We start from the raw sequence: 22,535 nt of genomic DNA on the forward strand, positions 1-22,535 counted from the left end.
AACTCTCTCACCCTTCTCTCTGTTGACAGTGAATCAGTCACAGTGATGAGGAGAAGGTGCAGCAGTGATGATGGGGATGATCATGGTGATGGTGTTTCCTGAGCAGATGAAGCAGGTTCACACATCAATAAGAAAACTATTCTCCACTGAACCCGTCTGTCTGTAGTCACTGTGTTTACTGCAGGTGTTGATCATGACATATTTTACTGTAGAGTCTCAATTAAATTTTACAATCAGAAATTGTCGAGTAGGTCGAGGAGGAGAAGAGGGAGACAGGACAGAGAGGATGAAGGAGAGAGAGAGAGAGAGAGCAAGGCACAAAACTACGAGGAAGACAGTAAACACAGATTATGAGATGATATTACCCAGTATGAGCCAGACTAAGGAGAGTAGAGGAGAGGTCAGAGGGTGAGTTGGAAACTGCTCAGTGGATCATGTTTGTGCCCCCCGACAGCGTAGGCCTAGAGCAGCATAGCTGTGCTAAAAGTGAAGATTTTATCGGCCCTATGACACCTGTTACACCTGTGGCTGAGGTCATGTCGACAAGTGCCTGTACCTATACCTATCAGCCCTACACACTACACGCCTTACTAAACAGAAAAAATATATCTTCATGTTGCTGCTGTTCATTCATTGTCTGTGATTATCTCTCCGTGCTCCACACCTTCATGAATCTCCTCTCCATCTTTGCTCCAGAACATCAGGGCTCTGTCAGGGTAGAAACCTGTAGCGTGGCAGCTGACTGCAGAGGAGGGAGTCTTCTGGAGGAGAGACACAACTTTCATCATGTTTTAGGATTTGGAGGCAGAAGAAGAAGAAAATCACAACGAGCACACGCTGCTGAAGTTTGACTGTCACACACTCACAGAGCGTCACACACTCATTTATTTATTATTACAAGTTAATCGTTGTATTTTAGACACTGCATTTTTGTTTTTATGTTCTCCTCATATTTCATGCATTCACATGTCTTAAATATATAGCAACACATTTATGTACTTTTTAAAAACACATTTCCTTCCTTTCAAAGTATGTTGTATAACGTCTGTACTATGTATTTTAATATAGAGACAAGACATTTTTTAATGCAAATTTGTCATAAGTTAAGTGAGTATGAAGTTTTGTATTTTAACTTTAACCAGAGACTGCCCTCTACTGGTTGGTTCAGTCCACACAGAAGGGACATTTATGCCAACAGAGCAGAGTGGATTCAGCTCATGATATCTAGAATAGAATAGAATACACTTTATTAATCCCTTTGGGGAGGTCCCTCAGGGAAATTCCTCTGAGCTGGTGCAGGTTCAGGCCTCTGACTGCCGTCTCACACACGTGAGAGACGATGTGAGAAACAGTTCTGCATTCATGAAAGGACACTTTGAGGTGTTCAGCTTCAGTGCTGCAAGGGAGTGACTGATTATAGAAACAGCCAACCCCAGTGGAATCAATGTGTTACTGCACAAGAAGATGATGTGTCAGCGTAAAACACAAATAACAAATTCAAATAGAATATATGAAGTAAACATACTGCAGTAGTCATTATGAGTATGTCTTCTTCCTTTTCTCCCCTCCAGATCCCCCCTCAGTGTCTCTCCTCCAGAAGACTCCCTCCTCTGCAGTCAGCTGCCACGCTAAAGGTTTCTACCCTGACAGAGCCCTGATGTTCTGGAGCAAAGATGGAGAGGAGATTCATGAAGGTGTGGAGCACGGAGAGATCCTCCCCAACCATGATGGAACCTTCCAGATGACTGTTGTTCTGAATGTTTCATCAGCTGAAGACTGGAGGAGGTACCACTGTGTGTTTCACTTTGAGGGTGCTGAGGACAGGATCATCACTGAGCTGGATGGAACCCTGATCAGAACCAACAGAATCAATTTATTTCATATTTTGTCTTAATTAGTTGAAATTATAATACAACATAAATACAACTCTTCTCAATCTTTTGTTCTCTTTTCAGTAGTGAAGCCTGATAATGCGCCTGTTCCTGATATAACTGTCGCTGTCATCGCTGCAGTTGTTGTTGTTCTAGTCGTCATGGCAGCTGCTGGTGGATACATGATTTATAAAAAGATGAGAGGTGAGCTATGAGAGTTTTATTTTGATGTTGTGTCTGCACATGACAGATATTCTGACTCTCTGAAATAATATTTTAACTTCAGACTGAAGCTCTCCATTCATTTCCATGTTATCAATATATTTCCTGCATGTTTCCTCACAGCACCTGGAAACATCATTTAGCTCCCAGAGGCCACAAACCTGACAGCTGAAAGAAACACAGTTCACTGAAGGAAACAAACGTCATGATTTCTGTCACTTTCATTGTTCAACTTTTTCTTATTTTATTCCACTGTGGTGCTGGGCTTTAAAAGTCAACATAATACACACAAGGTTTATTTAAAAAATAACAAAGCTCTTTTTTCTGTAAAGACTTTAAACTACAAATGTGAAGACGACAAACCTACAAAATAACTCATGATCCTGTGTTCTTTGGGTTTTGTTTAGTTCCTGTTTCTAGTGTTTGTCTCGTGCTTCCTGTTTTATTCTGATAGTCCTGCCCTCCTTGTGTATTGTCTTGTGTTTTACTTCCTGTGTTTTCCCTCCTTGTGTGATTACCTGCCCTGCCCTAATGTGTGCCACCTGTGTCTCGTTGTCTCCCCTGCTCCTTGTGTGTTTAGTCTTTGTCTCGTCCTCCGTGCGTTGCCAGTTCGTCTCATCATCTTTGGATGTCTGTGGGTTGGTTTGTCTTCAGTTCTTGTAATAAGACTTCATTTTGATTAGTAACCGCCCTCTGTCTCCCATTTGTTTCCTCCTCCCACACTGATCCTGACAATAACAGTTGAAGGCTTTTATTCTGTGAGTTGTAAATAACGTTATAATGTAAATTAAAGCTGCAAGCAGCGATGACGGGCCCTCGCACTCACCGCCTCCCCTATCGGCCCACGACCTCTCTCCATAATGTAACCAGTATGATATTGAGTTAAGAATTAGAGCAATGTGTGGGTGTTGCTGGCCTGGGTGAGTGAGGACAGGGGGGGGGGGGGTCTGTGTAGAGGGGCCTGTGCGCACACACACACACACACACACACACACACACACACACACACACACACACACACACACACACACAGCGCCAGAGCAGGAAGCACCTGGTTCGTTGAGCTCTGCACACCTGATGGTGATCAATCATTAAGAGCTGCTGATCAGCAGCACCTTCTTAAAGCCTGCAGTCACAGAAAGGAGCTGCTCAGTTTTCTATGTGTGTTTTAATCACTGAAACTCTGGTGTGAGGTGGAACTGATGATTGGAGGAAGTATGACTGTGTGCTGTTCTTATTTACACACATTTATGATGAAGGAGTCAAGGAGCCAGCAGAACATAAAAAGCCTGACAGTCCATTGCTCTGCTTGTATAATATAAAATCAGATGAGACACTGCCCCCTAGTGGACCATAACTCATGTGTTTGAAGTGTTTCACCAAACCTGGAGCCTCTCTGCAGCTTCGTGAGTGAACACAAACACACAAACACATGTTTTCTGAAACATAAAGAGATGCTTGAAATAAACCAGGTCATGTGAGTGTACCTGTTCTCATCAAGGAGCTCCTCCCACAGCTCACATGCTTCTTCAGCCTCTCCTGGATGAGCTCGTGCTTTTGTCACGTTTGTCATTGTTTTTGTGTTTTGTGAACAGAAGTGGGCCCTGTCAACACTGCATCCCTGACCAAGAAGGCACAGCAGCGCCTCTACTTCCTCCGCAAGCTCAAAAGAGCCAGAGCCCCTCCCTCCATCCTGTGCACCTTCTACAGAGGGGCTGTTGAGAGCATCCTGTCCAGCTGCATCACTGTGTGGTACGGAGCCTGCACCGCCACCTGCAGGAAGACGCTTCATCGCATAGTGAGAGCAGCTGAGAGGATCACCGGCGTCCCTCTCCCCTCCCTCCAACACCTCTACGACAGCCGTCTCACCCGAAAGGCCCTCCGCATCACAGGAGACCCCACCCACCCTTCACACCGCTTCTTCAGTCTGCTGCCATCAGGAAAGAGACTGCGCAGCCTCCGGGCCAGGACCAGCAGACTGAGGGACAGCTTCATCCACCAGGCTGTCAGGAAGCTGAACTCTCTCCCTGCTGTGCCCCACTTTCTCCCCCTTCCCTGACACCACCCCCCACCCCCTACCCCTACCACCATCCCCTCACCCCTACCACCACCCAAGATAGGAACTCTTTGTACCAGCCACTTTACCAAGGAACTCTGTGCACCAGTCACTTTTTACCCTGTCATGTCACACCAGTCTCATATAAGCTGCTATAACTTAAACTATTCCTGGACTGTTACATTATGCCAACTGCACTGACTTGCACCATTGCATCTTTTGCACTCTCATACCAGTCTCAATAAGCTGTTATAAGTTAAACCATTCCTGTTTATATTATGCCAACTGCACTGACTTGCACTATACATCTTTTGCACTCTTACTGCATTGTGCCTTCATTATGTGCCTTGTATTGTATTGTATTGTATTGTGTGTGCCTCATTGTAGGTACATTTTTTTACACTTTATATTTATCTTTAGTTTTTAGTTACATGTTATATGTTGCGGAGTGAAGAGTAACGCAATTTCGATTCTCTGTATGTTCAGCACATATAGCAGAGTTGACAATAAAGCTGACTTGACTTGACTTGACTTGACTTGATTCAGCCCTGTGGAACACCACGTCTGTTTTGTGTGCACAAATGTGTAAGTGCCAATTAACACAAAGGCTTTTAAGTATGTGATCTTATCCATGTGAATCCATGGGGGCGCTAGATATAATTTTCATCTTCTTAAAAGTGTCTGGTTGTTGTGGTCCAGATGGGTTTGGGGTGTGTCAGACTTGTTTTAGAACTTTGTTGTTACATTATTATGAGCTCCTCAGGTGAGAACATGTTACATGATCTGCTGTGTTTTTGGACTTTAGCAGCAGCCATCAATTACATTCCTTCAACTAAATGAAAACAATCACATTATTTCTAATGTGTGTAACACGATGGAAGAAAAAAACATTTATAACTAGAAACTCTTTAAAGTGATTAGAAATATAAACATTAAAATGAACTGTACACATTAGAAACACTTCAGTCATGAGCATTGGTTTTGCTCTGTCTCTTTAAATTCTGATGTGTCTAACAAGTTCACACATGAAGTTTCACTTCCACCTTCAGCCAGTCTGTTCTAAAGGAGCTCCACCATTAGTTTTTTCTGGCGTAGCTGACATGTTTTCAGTGTTATAAATCAGATGTGTTTGTTCTTCTTGTTGTTTCTCTTCTGTCACATTTCATCAGCAGGTAAGAACACATTCTTTATCAGCTGTATTTCTGGTCCGCTCTGTCACAGTCCCTCTTCTTTTAGTCACATGTTACTGAGAACAGTGAATCATACTGGATTTACTGACATCAGTGTTTCTGCTGAAGTGTACAGAATGTTCCTGTACACATGTATAATACAATCTAACAAAACAGACAGGAATCCTTTGATAGCTTCAGTCTGTAAAAACTGACAAAGGATTTCTGTCTGTTGTGTTAGATTTTATTATACATCTGATTTCTGTCATTGATCAAAGTTGTTTAAAGTGACTCAATGGGTCTATGCTGGTCAGCAGAGTCCATGTTGTTTCAGACAGGCCTGTGTGACCCTGGAACTAAAAAAATACCAAACCTGACACAAGAAACATGTCTCAGTTTATTTAAATGTTCATCTTTAGCATCTTTAGCACAAGTTTGTTCTCTTGATGTGTCCAGAATCACTGATGCTTTTACATACAGACAGAATCTCACATTTTCATGATTTACTAACATCTCTGTCAAGTAAATAAAAATAATTTCATGCTGGATGGATGTATACACATGTATAAGAAGAAGCTCTCTAAATGTAGGTTCTCTTCTGCTCCTCCCACATAAAATATTTCTTTTTTTTATCCAAAACGTCCAAAACGTTCACACACACATCAGCTGTGTTCCTTTCAGATTCTGCCAGGCTCTTCTAAAGGAGCTCCACCAGCTGCTTCTTCTGTCAGACATCTGTTTAACCATGAAGAATCAGATGTGTTTGTTCTTCTTGTTGTTTCTCTTCTGTCACATTTCATCAGCAGGTAAGAACACATTCTTTATCATCTTTATTTCTGCTCCACAAGTTCATAAGAACACTGAATGCATCATATTTATGATCATATTTGTATTTATTTATTCACTGACATCATCCATGTTTCTTCTACAGTGAAACACTCAATGAAGTTTTACATCACCACATCCTCTGGACTCCAGAATGTGTCAGAGTTCATGTATGTTTTAAAGGCTGATGATGTGGAGGTGACTCACTGTGATGGAAGCAACAAGATATTTGAAATAAAACAGGACTGGGTGGTTAAATTATTTAACAAGAATCCTCAGCTATTATGGGAAGGCCGTCATGACTGCTTCATGAGACTGCCCCTTCTCTTCAAATCTGTAATCTATAGTTTGAGACAAACCATCCAAAGTGAAGGTACAGTATCATTTTTATAATGAAATCTAAATAGAAATCCTATGTTAGTTTTTACTGATGGAACAGCTTCTTTTTTATTAAACAAGTAATGTTACCCCCCCCCCCCCAGGTGCCATCGTCTTACAGTGTTTACTTGGATGTGAACTGGATGAAACAACAGGACAGTTTTCTGGATTTCTACATTATGGTTATAATGGAGAAGACTTCTTTAGATTAGATCTGAAGGCCCTCACATGGATCGCTCTGAGTCCTCAAGCCAGCATCATTAAACAGATATGGGACAGTGACAAAGACAGAATACTGTATTTCAAGAACCTCATCAATCATTTTTACCCACAATGGCTGAAGATGGGTCTAGAACATGGGAGAAGCTCTCTGATGAGAACAGGTTGGTTCTTTGTGTTATTTCTCCATCAGTAAAATAGAATTATTACTTTGTGGTTACTTTCCTCCAACAACTAGTCAAGTTGATGTTTAGATCTGTGTGAGTCCAGAAACCAGATAAACTCAGTGAATCAGTCCTCTGCAGGTTGTTATGGACTCTACAAGTTTTAAAACTTATTGACACAATGCATTTATATTTATATATAAAAGTTAGTGATGTCTTCTTGTTTCTTTTCTCTCTCTACCTCCATTATCTCTGCCTGATCTCCTCCCTCCAGATCCCCCCTCAGTGTCTCTCCTCCAGAAGACTCCCTCCTCTGCAGTCAGCTGCCACGCTACAGGTTTCTACCCTGACAGAGCCCTGATGTTCTGGAGCAAAGATGGAGAGGAGATTCATGAAGGTGTGGAGCACGGAGAGATCCTCCCCAACCATGATGGAACCTTCCAGATGAGTGTTGATCTGAATGTTTCATCAGCTGAAGACTGGAGGAGGTACCACTGTGTGTTTCAGTTTGAGGGTGCTGAGGACAGGATCATCACTGAGCTGGATGGAACCCTGATCAGAACCAACAGAGGTCAATTTATTTCATATTTGTGTGTCTTTCACTTAGTTTAAATTATAATAAAACTCTTCTTAACCTTTTGTTCTTCTCTTCTCATCAGTGAAGCCTGATAACCTGACCGTCCCTGTCATTGCTGCAGTTGTTGTTGTTGTTCTTGCTGTCGTCGTCATGACAACTGCAGGTGGATGCATGGCTCATAAAAAGGAGAAAGGTGAGCTATGTTTTATTTTGATGTCGAAACTTTAACAAAGTAATAAATCTTTAATGCTGAGTCTACACATGACAGATATTCTGACACTGAAATAACACTTTAATGTCAGACTGAAGCTCTCCATTCATTTACATGTTATCAATATATTTCCTCACAGAAGCTGAGGACAGCACTGAGCTCCCAGAGGCCACAAACCTGAACACTGAAACAAACACAGCTCACTGAAGGAAACAAATGTCATGTTTTCTTATATCATCTTTGTAAAATATATAATATATGTAATCAGTATAATATCCTCATAGACAGACTCTGTTCAGCTCTGTAATGATGTCAGTGTTCAGACATAATAAGTCTGTTGATGTGGATGCTCTGTTTCACAGCGTACTTTTTACTCAGTTCAATTCAAAGTTGGTGGAAAGATGTGTCCGTTATTTCAAAGTTGTCATTGAACATTTCTGTGGAAACATGTATCATGTAAACGTTTCCACAGACAGTGGACAAACGTGTCACATCAACATGCAAACTGTCGCTGTGCACTCTGAGGAACTTTGAGTGTTTCTGTGCTGATGACCTTATTTTATGGACCTCTGCCTGACCACCACTTATTTCCAGTACAATGGGAACTTTTACAGACAGAAGCACGGCTGTGCGATGGGATCACCTGTGTCTCCTATTGTGGCCAACCTCTACATGGAAGAAGTGGAGAGAAGAGCCCTGAGTTCCTTTCCTGGAACCACCCCACCCACTGGTTTAGATATGTGGATGACACCTGGGTCAAAATCAAGACCAACGAAGTGGAACGGTTCACAGAACACATCAACGCAGTGGATAACAACTTCAAGTTCACTTGGGAGGACACCAGGGATAACAATCTGGCCTTCTTGGACTGCACAGTACATATTGAGGAGGACAGGAGCCTCAATGCGGAAGTGTACAGGAAACCCACACACACGGACCAGTACCTGTTGTTTGATTCACACCACCCACTGGAACACAAACTGGGAGTCATCAGGACCCTGCAGCACAGATCACAAACTGTACCAACCAGCTCAGAGGGGAAGAAGAAGGAGCAACACCACATCAGGAAGGCCCTGCAAACCTGTGGCTACCCGAAGTGGGCACTCATCAAAGCCACAAAAACAAGACCCCCCAACAACAAGAAGAAGGACAACAACCGACGGAGAAAGAACATCTCCATTCCATATGTGTCAGGAGTATCAGAGAAACTCTGCAGGATCTTCAACAACCATGACATCCCCGTCCAAGATCACAACACAACAGTAAAATGTTTGCTCATCATCATAATATCAGCATGAAAAAACAATGTTGACGATAGCCATTGTTGTGTTCTGTACGATGTATCTTTATTTTTTTCAAGATCCTTATTGTAGTATGATGAATACGGCATGAGTCTCACTTTCTTACCACTGTCTGTCAGCACACTGACAGCTACATATAAGAAGCTCTTCTCAAGGTGAAAGATTTCTGGGATAGTCTCTGTGATGTGAGTCTTTCTCAGCGTAGCCCTTCCACTACCTCTCTGGACCTAATGTGAAAATGATAAAGCAGTGGATATTACAGTGATTAACCATTGAACAGGTACATTTTAAATTGATGATGACAGAGCAGTATTATTCTTTGCATATGAAATGTAGCATGTATTCACCGTCACTCTCTGAAGAGAAGCTGGGAAACTCTTTTTCTGGCCCTCATGTATAACTCCAAATACAACATAGGCTCTTCCCACCACTACCTGACCAAACAGATACCTAAAACCACAAGAGGAAGATTCATAGAATGGAATAAAGTAGAACAAGTGCCACATGGACAGAACATGAACACACACAAAGACAAACACACACAGAGTACCTAGCTGCAATGTCAACGGTGAACTCTTCACTGTCCAAGTAGAAGAAATTGCTTGAAGGTGTCAGTTTCCGTCTCCTGTTTCGAGTTTTGGCCCTGGAGGGCTTCCGTCTCCTGTTTCGAGTTTTGGCCCTGGAGGGCTTCCGTCTCCTGTTTCGAGTTTTGGCCCTGGAGGGCTTTCGTCTCCTGTCTCCTGTTCCGACCCCGGTGGTCCACCGCTCCCGAGTCCCTGTTCCGACCCCGGTGGGCCACCGCTCCCGAGTCCCTGTTCCGACGCCAGTGGTCCTGCCCCTCTGGTCTTCAGTCTGGTCTTCAGTCCCGACGCCGGTGGTCCTGCGCCTCTGGTCTTCATCCTGGTCTTCAGTCCCGACGCCGGTGGTCCTGCGCCTCTGGTCTTCAGTCTGGACTTCAGTCCCGACGCCGGTGGTCCTGCGCCTCTGGTCTTCAGTCTGGTCTTCAGTCCCGACGCCGGTGGTCCTTCGCCTCTGATCTCCAGTCCCGACGCCGGTGGTCCTTCCCCTGCTCTGGTTTCCTGTCGGGACCCTGGAGGGTCCCCTGCTCTGGTTTTCTGTCGGGACCCTGGAAGGTCCCCTGCTCTGGTTTCCTGTCGGGACCCTGGAGGGTCCCCTGCCTCGTCTTCGTCTCTGGCTTCCTGTCGGGACCCTGGAGGGTCTTCTGCCTCGGTTTCCTGTCGGGACCCTGGAGGGTCCCCTGCCTCGTCTTCGTCTCTGGCTTCCTGTCGGGACCCTGGAGGGTCTTCTGCCTCGTCTTCGGCTCTGGCTTCCTGTCTGGACCCTGGAGGGTCTTCTGCCTCGTCTTCGGCTCTGGCTTCCTGTCTGGACCCTGGAGGGTCTTCTGCCTCGTCCTCGCCAGCGTTCTGCCCGGACCCTGGAGGGTCTTCTGCCTCGTCCTCGCCAGCGTTCTGCCCGGACCCTGGAGGGTCCGCAGCCTCGTCTCCGCCGACCTTCTGCCCTGACCCTGGTGGGTCAGCCTCATCGTCTCCGCCAACCGTCTGCCCTGACCCTGGTGGGTCAGCCTCATCGTCTCCGCTGACCTTCTGCCCGGACCCGGGAGGGTCCGCAGCCTCGTCTCCGCCAACCTTCTGCCCTGACCCTGGAGGGTCAGCCTGCATTTGTGTCCTCCACCTTATATTAACCTTGACATTAAGGCTATCGCTAGTGGGTTCATCCCTTCGACACATGAGACAGACCTATTATTATTATGAGACAGAGAAAACCCGATCACCCCAGTGCTTGTATTTGGTTCTTGGAACTTCAATCAGGAGCTGATTTAATGATTGTAATGCATGTTAGAGTTGTGGGTGATAAAAATAAATTCAGTCAATCAATGAAACGGGATTGATTGATTGAATTACAATATATATTTATAAACTGATTGACACACAATTGAGTTTTGTTATATGTAGGTAGGTCATTTTGACTTTTTCATTGCAAAACCTAGCTTAGGAGCCAAAAAAGTGTGGGCACCCCGTTCTACAGACCAGTCACTGTAACATGTTTATTCACCATTATTTGTCCAAATGCCTGGAACTTGTTTACATAGTTAAGGGTCACAATAGTGCGTGCCAATTCAGATATACTTGTCCCAACTGCACCGATGTGATGGCATCCTTTTTGATGTATTAGCCAGTATCAAACTTCAGTAGCTTTATACTTATGTATAATATATGTGATAATAATAAAGGTCTGCTTACAATGGAACTTCATCAATCAGGGAGACCAGAGAGGCCAGCAGCAGCAACAGAGTCCTGCTCATCCTGCTCTGGTGTCAGTGTAGCCTGTGGCCCTGCAGCGCCCTCCTTTTATTAACCTCCATGCTCCTCCTGTTCCCGACACACATAAACACAAATATTTACACATGATTTCCCAGCAGCAGTTATGAAATCGGGTTCAGTCCTGATGAAATCTCTGGGGTAAAGGGTGAATGATAAAAGAAAAACCAATACAGGTTTGGATGTTTGACAGTACAAATGGTGGACAACTTCAGTTAAGACAGCTAAATGATGCCTCAGAATTCTTTCACTCTTGTCTTATTGGGAAAATGTGAATTACTTGATTATATGTGAATAAACAATGTGTACAAACTAGTGTGGTATTCCTAAAAGTATTCGCTCATCCTTTACATGCATACAGTTAGGCCCAGAATAATATTTGGACAGTGACACACGTTTTGTTATTTTTAGGTGTTTATGAAAACATATTGAAGATAATCAGTATTATGTAGGAATTGTATTTTTATTGTATTTTTATTTTTAATTCAATTCAATTCAGTTTTATTTATGTATAGCACATTTTACAATCAGAAATTGTCTCAAAGCGCCAGAGCCTGAACCCCCTTAAGAGCCACAGTGTCAGGAAAAACTCCCTTTTAACAGGAAGAAACCTTGAGCAGGACCCCGCTCATAAGGAAGAACCTTCCTGCTGATAGACGGCCGGGTAGAGGAGGAGAAGAAGAGGGAGACAGGACAGAGAGGATGAAGGAGAGAGTGTTTGTTTTAGAGCTACGCACTGCTTTACAAGCATTGGCTGAACTGATCATTAGCGCTCTATGTGTTACATCGTCATAATACAGTGTGAACTCTAATAATTTGATCCACAGGTTTATTTGTGTTTTTAAATTTTATGGGGATTTTAGTGTTGCCTAGCCTGTTTAAGCACAGTTCAAATTCAGCATCAGCAAAATTAGATCCGCCCGTGAATTACAGCATTGTGACATTTCCCTGTGGTTAAAAAAAACATGTGAATTGTTACAACCTCAGACCTCAGCTGTTCATCACAACCATCAGCATTACACAACAGCAGAGGGAGCCGCCCCACTAGCAGTTTCAGCACTGGACAGCACCGCTGGTCTACAGCGCGGGTCAATGATTTCAGCACCGGACAGCGACAGAACAGGCCTCAGTGACAGGAGACTGTGAAGCCAGCAGCCGCTGTAAGTCTGGTTTCAACATATTAATGTGGCACAGCCTGCTTTTCCACCTATGGTCCGGTGTGGCAACTATGTAATCACATTTACTTTTTCTAGGACCACGTAAGGGCCAGTGTAACAAGCCTACAGAGCTGACACCAAAGCAACAGCAAAACCATATCACCAGGCTTTGTCATTTTGTCAGGGTTTCATTTTTGTTTCCCACATATTCAGGTGTTTAATAGATGCCACCTCCCTCACCAATCAGCTGTTGATCCGTCCCTCTGCTGCCCAATCATTATCATCCTCCTCAGCTCCCAGGGTTAAAAGGACCACGACCAGGACCTACAAGTCCAGACGCCTTGCTTCAATCTTCTCTACATTAAGTAGCCATGTGCTCCCGTTTTTGTGGTTTTAGACAAGTGGCTTCACTATGTCGTCGATAATGGTGTTGCTACATTTTAATTCATATTGAGCATTTTAAGCGTATTTATGATTAAAAAAAATCTCCCTCTGTGACATGGGTCACAGAGTGCTGCTGCTGTTTGTGTCTCATCACCGGCTGATTGTTCACAGTCATTAGTCAATCCTGCTGCAGCTTCAATCTAGTATATGTGTCCAATGGAACCTGAACAACATGTCAGCTAAACACATAGAAATACTACATGTAGTTTTTCATATAAATAACATTGAATTGAATCATGTTGTACAGTAAATGGAAACAAAAAGCACTGAGAGTGGTGCTGGTAGTGCAGCAGTGGGGTGAAGGCTTAAGTGCTGCCACCTAGTGTCAATATTTGGTATTAACTCTGACTACATATTCCACCTTTAACTCACTGCCATATATACTGTGCCATGTGTGAAGTGATAATAAAAATGTCAATGTGAATTTATTGTAAAGAACTTCACTTATTATCCCTATTATAAGTGAGCAGTGTGTGTGTGTGTGTGTTTGATGGAGTGTGTAATGTCTGCTCAGTATTATTGATACTGCTGTGTGTGATGCAGCTGACTACCAGCAGGTGGCTGTTAGAGTGATTGAGGTTGACCCCTCTATAGTGACTGATGCTCATGAAAGTGTTGTGTGCTGGTGCTCGTTTGTTGCGTGTATGTCTGTTACGTGTGTCTCTGCTTTCTTTGCAGGTTCCCAGTGCACGTCCAGTGAACCCAGTGGATCATCCACAGCTGAGTCCACTTGGCTCTCATCAGCACGCCTATATCAGCTGGAGGTGTGCACATGGCCGTGGCCAGTGGGCCAACTTGTGGGCGTGCACACCATGCGTCTTTGGGCAAGAGGATCAGTACTGATCCTTTCTGCTTTGCTTTAGTTTTGCTTTTGTACTTGCTTTGCCGTTTTGTTATTTATTTTATGAAACAAAACCAATGCACAGTCACTGTTTTCGTTTGCTGTCTCTTCCTCAGGCCTGGGTTCCCCTCATCCCCTGGACTAACCGACGTGGTTGCTTCTCACAATTCTCCAGGGAAAAAATCTCTAAAATGTACGCCTTGTGGAAAATCCTTTTCATGTCAGTGGAAATGTAAACATGTAGACATCAGAGCATTCAAACAGGTGAGAAACCATATTCTTGCAAAACATATGAGAAATGTAATGTTAGTAATTTAACTGTTCACATGGGAACCCACACAGGTGAAAAACCTCTCAGTGACAGTTTCCATGTTATTCATCACATGACAACACACACACCATATGTTTGTCAAACAGGTGAACCAACTGTTTAAAAAAGATCAAATAAACACACAATACACATATTCTGCTTTTATGGACTAAAGCTGAAGGTGTATATTTGCATTTACTTACAGTTTTCCACACTGTTAGGTTTATGGTTTCTTTATGAATACTATTGAATGTGAATTGACAGCTGTGACTGAGATCTGTCATCTTAAAATTTGTTTCTTTGTCTACAAAGAATAAAAAAAACTAGTTTTGATGTAACAAGTGTAATAAATTGGCTTCCTCTTGTTAAACTATTCTCTTTAAAATGATTTCATCTGACATCTGTCAGGATGTGATTGAGAGGGAAAAAACAGGCTGTTGGCAGACTGCATTTTATTATTTGCTCAACCTGGCATATACCAGATATTACAGACGTTATACTGCACAGACAGATCAGACCAGAAGTACTGACACCCAGTAAGAAATTATAATTATATAATATAAGGAACTGTTATGTTGTGTATCTATATTGAGGGTGTTCTGTGTTTTGGGGTTGTTGGTCTTTTCTCTTTCCTGTAGGGGGCGCTCGGTCCCCATGGTGGGAGCGCAGTGGAGCTTGGCTGGAGGCGGATCTATGACACCTCACTTCCTGTCGGTCCTCCTTTAAAGCTGGAGCGCGACTTACGTTTGACGCTGGATTGTCTCCTTTTGTGGTACACCGTTGCCGCTGTTCTTGAAAGGAATTTCTATGATCAGTTGTATTTTTGGGAAAGAGATTTTTGTGAAGACTCACGGTGCTCTCCGCTCTGTTTCAGGTACGAACCTTCGGACTCATTGTGCTCCTCCAGCCAGTTGCCTGCGCATCGCCACCTCATCTCCACAAACTATTTTTTGTACTCGCTTGTAAATATTAAACTCGCCGTAAAACGCCAACCTCTCATGTCCTGCTTTTGGGTCCTACACTGAAATCCCTTACATATTACATGAAAAACAAGAATGTAAAAGGAATTTGAAATATATGAAATGGTCTAATAATATCGAGAAAGAAATATAGCATATATTGAATATCATACTGACAAAGTGACAATAGTTATATAAAGATAACAGTGAATTAATTTATGGATTTCTTTGTCAAAGCAGGACTTGACCTGGTAAAATCTATTCCTGACTGAAACAATATAAGAGAAATAATACTTGTAGAAAGAAACCAGCACTCTGTGTTTCTTGGCAGCCATGGATGAGCTAGAATTAAATTCCATTGTTAATAAACGTCAGCAGTGCAGATGGAGTGAGGTGGACCAGCCTAGTTTGGATGCTAGGTGTGTCATCAGCACCAGAACTAAGGGTCTTCCATGTAGTAATGTAGGAGCTGAGTGGCCAAGTCCAGCCATGCTGACGCATTGGGTGCAAAGTGCTGTGTTTGATTTTTTCTTTGCTTACCATCTAATGGGGTCCAGGGGCCCAATGAGCCTTGGTGTAACAAAGCTACTGTGAATTTCACAGGAATGAACTGGCAGCAACTGACAAGTAACTTACTGTAAAAATGTCACAGTAATAAACTGAAGACAAATGACATGAAGAAACATGACTTTGCAATATTACTGTGACACTTTGACATATTTATTCAGACAGTGAATATGACCAGCTCTTTGACTGAACTTATTTAAAATCAATACTCTATCTAAACCATATCATGTCGCTTCAAACTTGTGGCTTTATGATATTGTCTTACTTATTATTACTTTATTAAAAAGCTGGCATATAAAACGGTTGCTGCTCTGAGTTTGTCTTCACAAATGATGAAGCTGCAGACAAACACTGGAACCACAGAGCTTCCTTCAGGATTTCTGCAGGTCTTATTTCTGCCACAAGTTGATGCTGTTTCACAGGCTTCACAATCTCCTCCAACACATTCAGTACTAAAGGAAAGTTTACAGTATAAACGTAAACATTTTCCAAGTTATTAACCCATAACTGTCCAAACTTTGCATGTTGTTCCCTTGTGTAGGCTTGTTACACTGGCCCTTACGTGGTCCTACAAGAAGTAAATGACCATGATTACATAGTTGCCACACGGACCATAGGCAGAAAAGCAGGCTGTGCCACATTAATATGTTGAAACCAGACTTACAGCGGCTGCTGGCTTCACAGTCTCCTGTCACTGAGGCCTGTTCTGTCGCTGTCCGGTGCTGAAATCATTGACCCTCGCTGTAGACAGGTGGCGCTGTCCAGTGCTGAAACTGCTAGTGGGGCTGCTCCCTCTGCGCCGTCGTCTAATGCTGATGGTTGTGATGAACAGCCGGGGTCTGAGGTTGATGTTGAAATTCCCTCGCGGCGCGGTTGTTCATGGGCAGCTGAAAAACTCTGACATGTTGTCTAAACTTAAACAGTATCTTCCCTCATTTGGCTGATTCTCAGAGGAAAGATTTAATGATTAAAGAGTTAAAAGAGATTTTAAAAAAGTCAAAAAAATTAAAAAACATTTAAGTTTAATTAAACAAATAAATGCACTAAATTGTAACAATTAAACTAAAGAACTGATGCTGTTATTCTATATGACCAGCAGGTGGCAGAAGAGACTCAGAAACAAGGAGCCTATAGGCTGACTAGCTTGGCTGCTGACAGTTGGCATTAAAGATCCTTAGATACTTACCTTTAAATCTTCTGCCTGACTTTGTATCAACGTAACATCATCATCTTATTTTCTTTCAGGGCTTCTTGGTACTTTTTAAGTCTTCTTGGTGTATTGAAATATTCTCATTGTGCAGTTACAACATCACTGAAATGAATTGTTGATCTTTGTTGTTAACAGGAACATGGGGATCTGAAGCAGTCTGTCCTGTTTTTATATCTGATGTCTTGATGTGTGGCTCACCTGAACATCTGATAAGAGACTAAAACTATCAGGAGGACGCTGCCAAACCACCACAGACAGTTTGTCCTGCACCAACAGCAACAAGTGTTTGTCCTCACAAGTGTGTGAACTGCAGGAGAAGCAAACTTGTGATAAGCACTGCAAAACATGCCCCATGATCTGCATGAGCCTCTGACTTCTGTGACTGGGCCAGTGGTTTGTACTTTTGTCCACTAGGTGGAGCCACATGCTCAGACAGACTCAGCTCTGCCTCCTTTCCCATCCACAAAGCATGCTTCAAACACACACACACACACACACACACACACACACACACATCATGGCATCATTAAACTCTTCATAAGAATTATTTTCTTTCTTTTTATATCTTTTCTTTTCTATTAGCAGTGATCAGTCTCATCTGAAGCTCCTCCATGGTGTGGTTACAAACCACAGCACTCACAGCACCGTCTTATCTGAGGGGAGCAGGGGCTGATGGGAGTTTTGAGCAGCTCGTCCTCGTTTGGCCTCAGCTGCATCAGAGCATCACTTCTCTGTGAGTTCACCAGAGGAAACATGCTTCTCCTGCCGGCTGCTGCTCTCTGCTGTCTGTGTTCAGGTGAGTGTTTCCAGCCAATCAGGTGCCGACGAGCCGCACCTGTAACAAGCACTGACCTCCACCTGTCTCTGCAGCGCTGGTTTCCATGGCAGCAGATCTGATTCAGGACGATGCCTCGCTGACCAGGAGAGTCGGTGGACATGTGTCCTTCAGCTGTGGAGGGCTTCAACAGTGTGGCAGTGCATTTGTATGGTGGTACCAGAAGAAAGACAAGGACACATTCAGACTGATTCTTGATATTGATAAGAGAAATGGTGACATCGATAAAAGTTACAATCATCCTCAGAAAGATGATTTCTCAGCTGTACAAACACAGAAGGGCTGGGGGCTGGAGATAGAGACAGTTACAGAGGATCATTCAGCCACCTACTACTGCTCCTGTTGGTTGAGTGGAGGGTCCCACAGTGAGAGATTATGCGAGCAGCCTGAACAAAAACCAGCAGAGAACAGAAAACCACATCAGCTTCATGTTTCACCTCCATCTCAGACTCAAACACACTCAAAGAGCTCTGAAGCATCGAAAGCTGCACAAATCCATGTTTGATCCCAACAAAGGAAGGAATGAGTCCATGTGACCAGAGGGGACGCTGACTGGGAGTCTTTCAGTCGGAGCTTCACATGTTAACAGAGGAAGTTTAGAACCAGCAGGAAAAAGCTGATGATGAGGACGCTGTGATGCTTTTTACAAACATGGAGATTTTCAGTGTCTCTTTTTTACACAGACGTTCCTGCAACATGGAATTCTGACAGAATTCTGCCTCCTGATTGGATCCTTCACTCAGCAGGTTTTTATATGAGCCTGTTTCACTGTGTATGTGTGTGGATCTTTGGTCCTGGAACTAAACTGATAGTAACAGGTAAGAACTAACATTTATTTTTACTGTTGGAAATGTTGAAGCTGTTTAAAGTCACTTTCTTCATGAACTGTTTCTACTGAATCACATTTTTATTATTTTTATACTTTGTATAGAATTTATCGCACAGCACACGGACAGAAAAAACTCAAAGTTTAATCTGAGTTATTGTTTCTGCAGAATTATTTAGTGTTTCATCATTTCAGTATTTTTAATCAGTAATAAATTCATATATAAAATAAAGAAACTTGATGTGGTGCTACAATAAGAGGAAATAATTTGTACACATAATAATAATAAGATAAAAGATGACATATTTAAGATAAACATTAATATCTTTTACATGTTAACACAGGTTTTATATTTATCAAAATTATACTATATATAAAAATAAATATAGCAATATATATAATCATTTTAGTATACAATATATGATCATCATAACGTGTATATTAAATCTAGTAGTTATTCAGTATGTCCATTTAATAGATTAGACATTTTAGAAAATGTAATAATGTACAATATAAAATCAAACAAATGTAATATATTTGTCATCTACGTCAATATTTGAAGTCTACTTCAAGTTTAAATAAAGATTTTTTTGAATATTCCAATTTTAATGTTCCACTTTTTAATTGGACATAAGTGTCAGGTTGCTTATTGTGGTAGACTGTACTGACTATAGTGATAGACTGGCCACCTATCGAGGTCTCTCAAGACAAAGAGATCTCACTCATTGACAAATACTATAGACTCCAGCCCCCCATGACCCTGTAGCACAGGACAAGTTCAGGAATGATTTAATTTACCTATCCCCCTCACAGCATGATGGAGCTGCTGCACTGACAGACTGATGATTGTGTGTCTGTGTTGTGTAGCCTCAGAGCAGCAGGTTGTGTTGCCCGTGGTGAGTGTGTACCCAGCAGCACCCACAGGCCGTCCTGAGGGGAGCAGCTTCCTGCTGTGTCTGGCCTCAGACATGTTTCCCCCTCTGGTCCGCTTCTCCTGGAAACGACAGCAGGTGTACGGCCCACTGGAGGAGCTGAATCCTGCTGAGGGAGAGCAGCTGGAGCTCAGAGAGACGGGACACAGCGCCGCCATCTTGCTTGTCCAGCAGCAGGAGAGCAGCAGCTATAGGTACAGCTGTTTTGTGAACCATGAGGGGGTCAGAGTGAAGGCCCAAACAGAGCAAGGTAATGAACATGTTCATGGGATGTTGAGAAGAGAGCAGAGGACCTTTGTAAACATGTGACTTTTCTGTTTCAGAGCTTCCAGCTGCAGCTTCCTGTCCTCCAGAGAGAGAACCTGCAGACCTGCCAGCTGTGCAGCTCACTGACTGTAAGACCCATTCAGGATGAAGATGTCCACATCCCAACACAGTCAGAGAATGACCTGTATATCTGTGTGTCTGTGTGTCAGGGTCCTTGCAGTCTCAGTGCAGGGTGAAGCTGCTCCTGCTGCTCTACACTGTGCTGATAGTGAAGAGTCTGCTGTACTGCTGTGGACTCTCTCTGCTGATGACCGGCTGACTGCTCGTCCTCCATCACATCATCCATCACTGTCCCCATAGTCCATCAGTGATCACATGATGCTCTTTTTTCTCTTTCCTCTTTCCTTCACAGTGACATAAAATGAGAAAATGTTTGAATGTTTTATCTGCACACATGTGCTCTCTGTGATTTGATGATGAATGGATTGTTTCAATGTGAGTAGATGAAGAAATGAACCGGCAGCTGTCTTCAGACTCTCTGCAGCTCTGTCACTTTCTGATATTAATAAACTCTTTCAGATCTGATGTTTTGTATCCAAACACATTTTCTGTGGTTTTGAATTAATTGTTGAAAACACTGAGTGCAGACTGGTCTGTTTAAAGAGCATGCAGTGAGCAGGAAATGAAGCAGGTCGAGGACTTCCTGGAATGATTCTGTAACCCTCACAGTGAAACCCACAGAAACCCACAGAGCCGTCTGATTGGCTGCTTTCTGTCCTAATAACCACTGAGATCACACTGATATCTGCAGCTGTTCCTCCATCTCTCTCTACACTAATAATCCTCTTGTTCATAAACAGTAGATATAGCATCACTGCCCTCAAGTGGTCACTGTCAGGTAGAGAAGATTGAAGCAAGGCGTCTGGACTTGTAGGGTTTTCTAGAAGACGTTTCGCTGCTCATCCAAGCAGCTTCATCAGTTCTAACTGTTTGGTGGGGAAGCATGGTTTATATGTGGTTACAGACCTCAGTGGGTGGGTCTGGGTAAAACTTTAAAAAACTTACAAACAATAGCACTAAATGTTTCCATACTTACCTGTGATGTTCTGGCTGACTGGGCCAGGTGTGTCTAACGACTGGCTAACGACTATGAGGATCTGAGGATCTGATCTGACTGTCTGACATGTGATTCTCTTCTGGACCTGTGCTGACATTCAGTAGATTCAGTGTGTGTGCATGGAGGAGCACAGCTGTACACTGTCATGCTGTGTGTGTCCAGAAGGAGGGAGGAGGACACTTGATGCTGTTTGATGTCAACATGGACAAAGCAGAGAGTAGGAAGAGGTCAGAGTCCACACAGCAGGCAGCTACATGCAGATGGGCTGATGAGTGCCGTGGAAACAGGCGTCTGATTGGAGGATTGTCTGCAGGTGAGGCAGGAAGGAGACAGAGCCACTGTGACTCCTTTTTAGGGGCCATATGACATCATCATTTAGATGCATCCTCTGATCCTTCTGTCAACATCAGACACATCACAGTTTGATCAGTTTTCAGATCACACACAGCAGTATCAATAACACTGACCAGACATTACACACTCCATCAAAGACACACACACACACACACACCATGCTCACTTATAATAAGTAAAGTTTTTTACAATAAATTCACATTCACATTTTATTATCACTTCACACATGGCACAGTATATATGGCAGTGAGTTAAAGGTGGAATATGTAGTCAGAGTTAATACCAAATATTGACACTAGGTGGCAGCACTTCAGCCTCCACCCCACTGCTGCACTACCAGCACCACTCTCAGTGCTTTTTGTTTCCATTTACTGTACAACATGATTCAATTCAATGTTATTTATATGAAAAACTACGTGTAGTATTTCTATGTGTTTAGCTGACCTGTTGTTCAGGTTCCATTGGACACATATATGGAAGCTGCAGCAGGATTGACTGATGACTGATCACAGGTGTGAACAATCAGCCGGTGATGAGTGGAGCAGGAGCAGCTGCCCATGCTGCAGAGACACAAACAGCAGCAGCACTCTGTGACCCATGTCACAGATATATAATATATATATCACGCACATATGTAGTCAGAATTAATACCAAATATGGACACTAGGTGGCAGCACTTGAGCTAAAAGTTGTGTTTCCTCCTCTCCTGCTTTTTGTTTCCACTCATTTACTGTACAACATGATCATGTGACTGGTGTGCTCCTTTCTTCTTATTGTTAAATGATGATTATACAGCTCCTGTCTCCAGTCAGAGTGAAGGACAGCAGCAACATTTACTCTCATTTTCTATTGACTTCAATCATTTCTTTCTTTGACCACAGTCATTCATACATGTCTTTACTTCCTGTGTTGCTCTGATTATGACATCATTCTCCACTTGTCTTAAACAGGCCTGTTAGGTCTGCTTGTGACATCACTCTTCTCTTGGTCTTAAAGAGAGCTGTTGTTCTTGTTATGACATCACAGGTCAGTTGCTGTGTTAAAGAGAGCTGCTTGGTTGGGTTGTGACATCACTGTTTACTGACTGTGTTACTGCTTGTTGGCCTTGTGATGACATCACTGTTCAGGCAGCTGTGGCTCAGGTGGAAGAGTGGTAGTCCACTAACTGTAAGGTTCTCAGCTTGATCCTCATTCCTGCATTGATGGTGACCTCACCTTCACAGACAAATGTTGTACCTGACAGTGAGATGTTGATGAAGATTCTCAGTCATCCAGGTCATCATACGTAGAGAAGATTGAAGCAAGGCGTCTGGACTTGTAGGGTTTTCTAGAAGACGTTTCGCTGCTCATCCAAGCAGCTTCATCAGTTCTAACTGTTTGGTGG

General features: G+C 43.1%; 2 protein-coding genes and 1 gene segment (V, D, J or C); all 3 read left to right on the plus strand.

Moving 5' to 3' along the window:
• Positions 1–22,535, plus strand: part of LOC114449940 (major histocompatibility complex class I-related gene protein-like) — a 212,787-nt gene that overhangs the window by 107,133 nt on the left and 83,119 nt on the right. The gene's annotated exons all lie outside the window — the stretch shown is intronic.
• LOC114449483 (major histocompatibility complex class I-related gene protein-like) lies at positions 5,168–7,975 on the plus strand. 3 transcript variants are annotated; one of them, XM_028427196.1, is made up of 7 exons: positions 5,168–5,321; positions 6,000–6,124; positions 6,250–6,516; positions 6,626–6,904; positions 7,179–7,475; positions 7,564–7,674; positions 7,832–7,975. In XM_028427196.1, exons 2-7 carry the CDS (start codon positions 6,064–6,066, stop codon positions 7,897–7,899), a joined length of 1,083 nt encoding a protein of 360 aa, XP_028282997.1. In that variant the 5' UTR covers positions 5,168–5,321; positions 6,000–6,063; the 3' UTR covers positions 7,900–7,975. The 3 variants fall into 3 exon arrangements, with proteins under 3 accessions (XP_028282997.1, XP_028283013.1, XP_028283006.1); XM_028427212.1 differs by lacking the exon at positions 7,564–7,674; XM_028427205.1 differs by lacking the exon at positions 6,000–6,124 and having other exon boundaries at positions 5,186–5,321.
• LOC114450264 (immunoglobulin lambda constant 6-like) lies at positions 18,446–20,009 on the plus strand (the record flags this gene model as incomplete). The annotated part of the segment is given in 4 exon segments: positions 18,446–18,473; positions 19,355–19,663; positions 19,737–19,808; positions 19,890–20,009. Coding segments are annotated over 4 exon segments (519 nt in total), but the record flags the coding sequence as incomplete, so codon positions are not given.

The sequence above is a fragment of the Parambassis ranga genome, chromosome 2, assembly GCF_900634625.1.
Source record: "Parambassis ranga chromosome 2, fParRan2.1, whole genome shotgun sequence".
Lineage (NCBI taxonomy): Eukaryota > Metazoa > Chordata > Actinopteri > Ambassidae > Parambassis > Parambassis ranga.

Excerpts from the sequence above, each read along its gene's own strand:
- LOC114449483 (XM_028427196.1), top strand. The coding sequence starts at position 6,064 with ATGAAGAATCAGATGTGTTTGTTCTTCTTGTTGTTTCTCTTCTGTCAC. Across the intron at positions 6,125-6,249 it reads CTGTCACATTTCATCAGCAG|TGAAACACTCAATGAAGTTT; the intron begins GTAAGAACACAT and ends TTTCTTCTACAG. Across the intron at positions 6,905-7,178 it reads AAGCTCTCTGATGAGAACAG|ATCCCCCCTCAGTGTCTCTC; the intron begins GTTGGTTCTTTG and ends TCCTCCCTCCAG.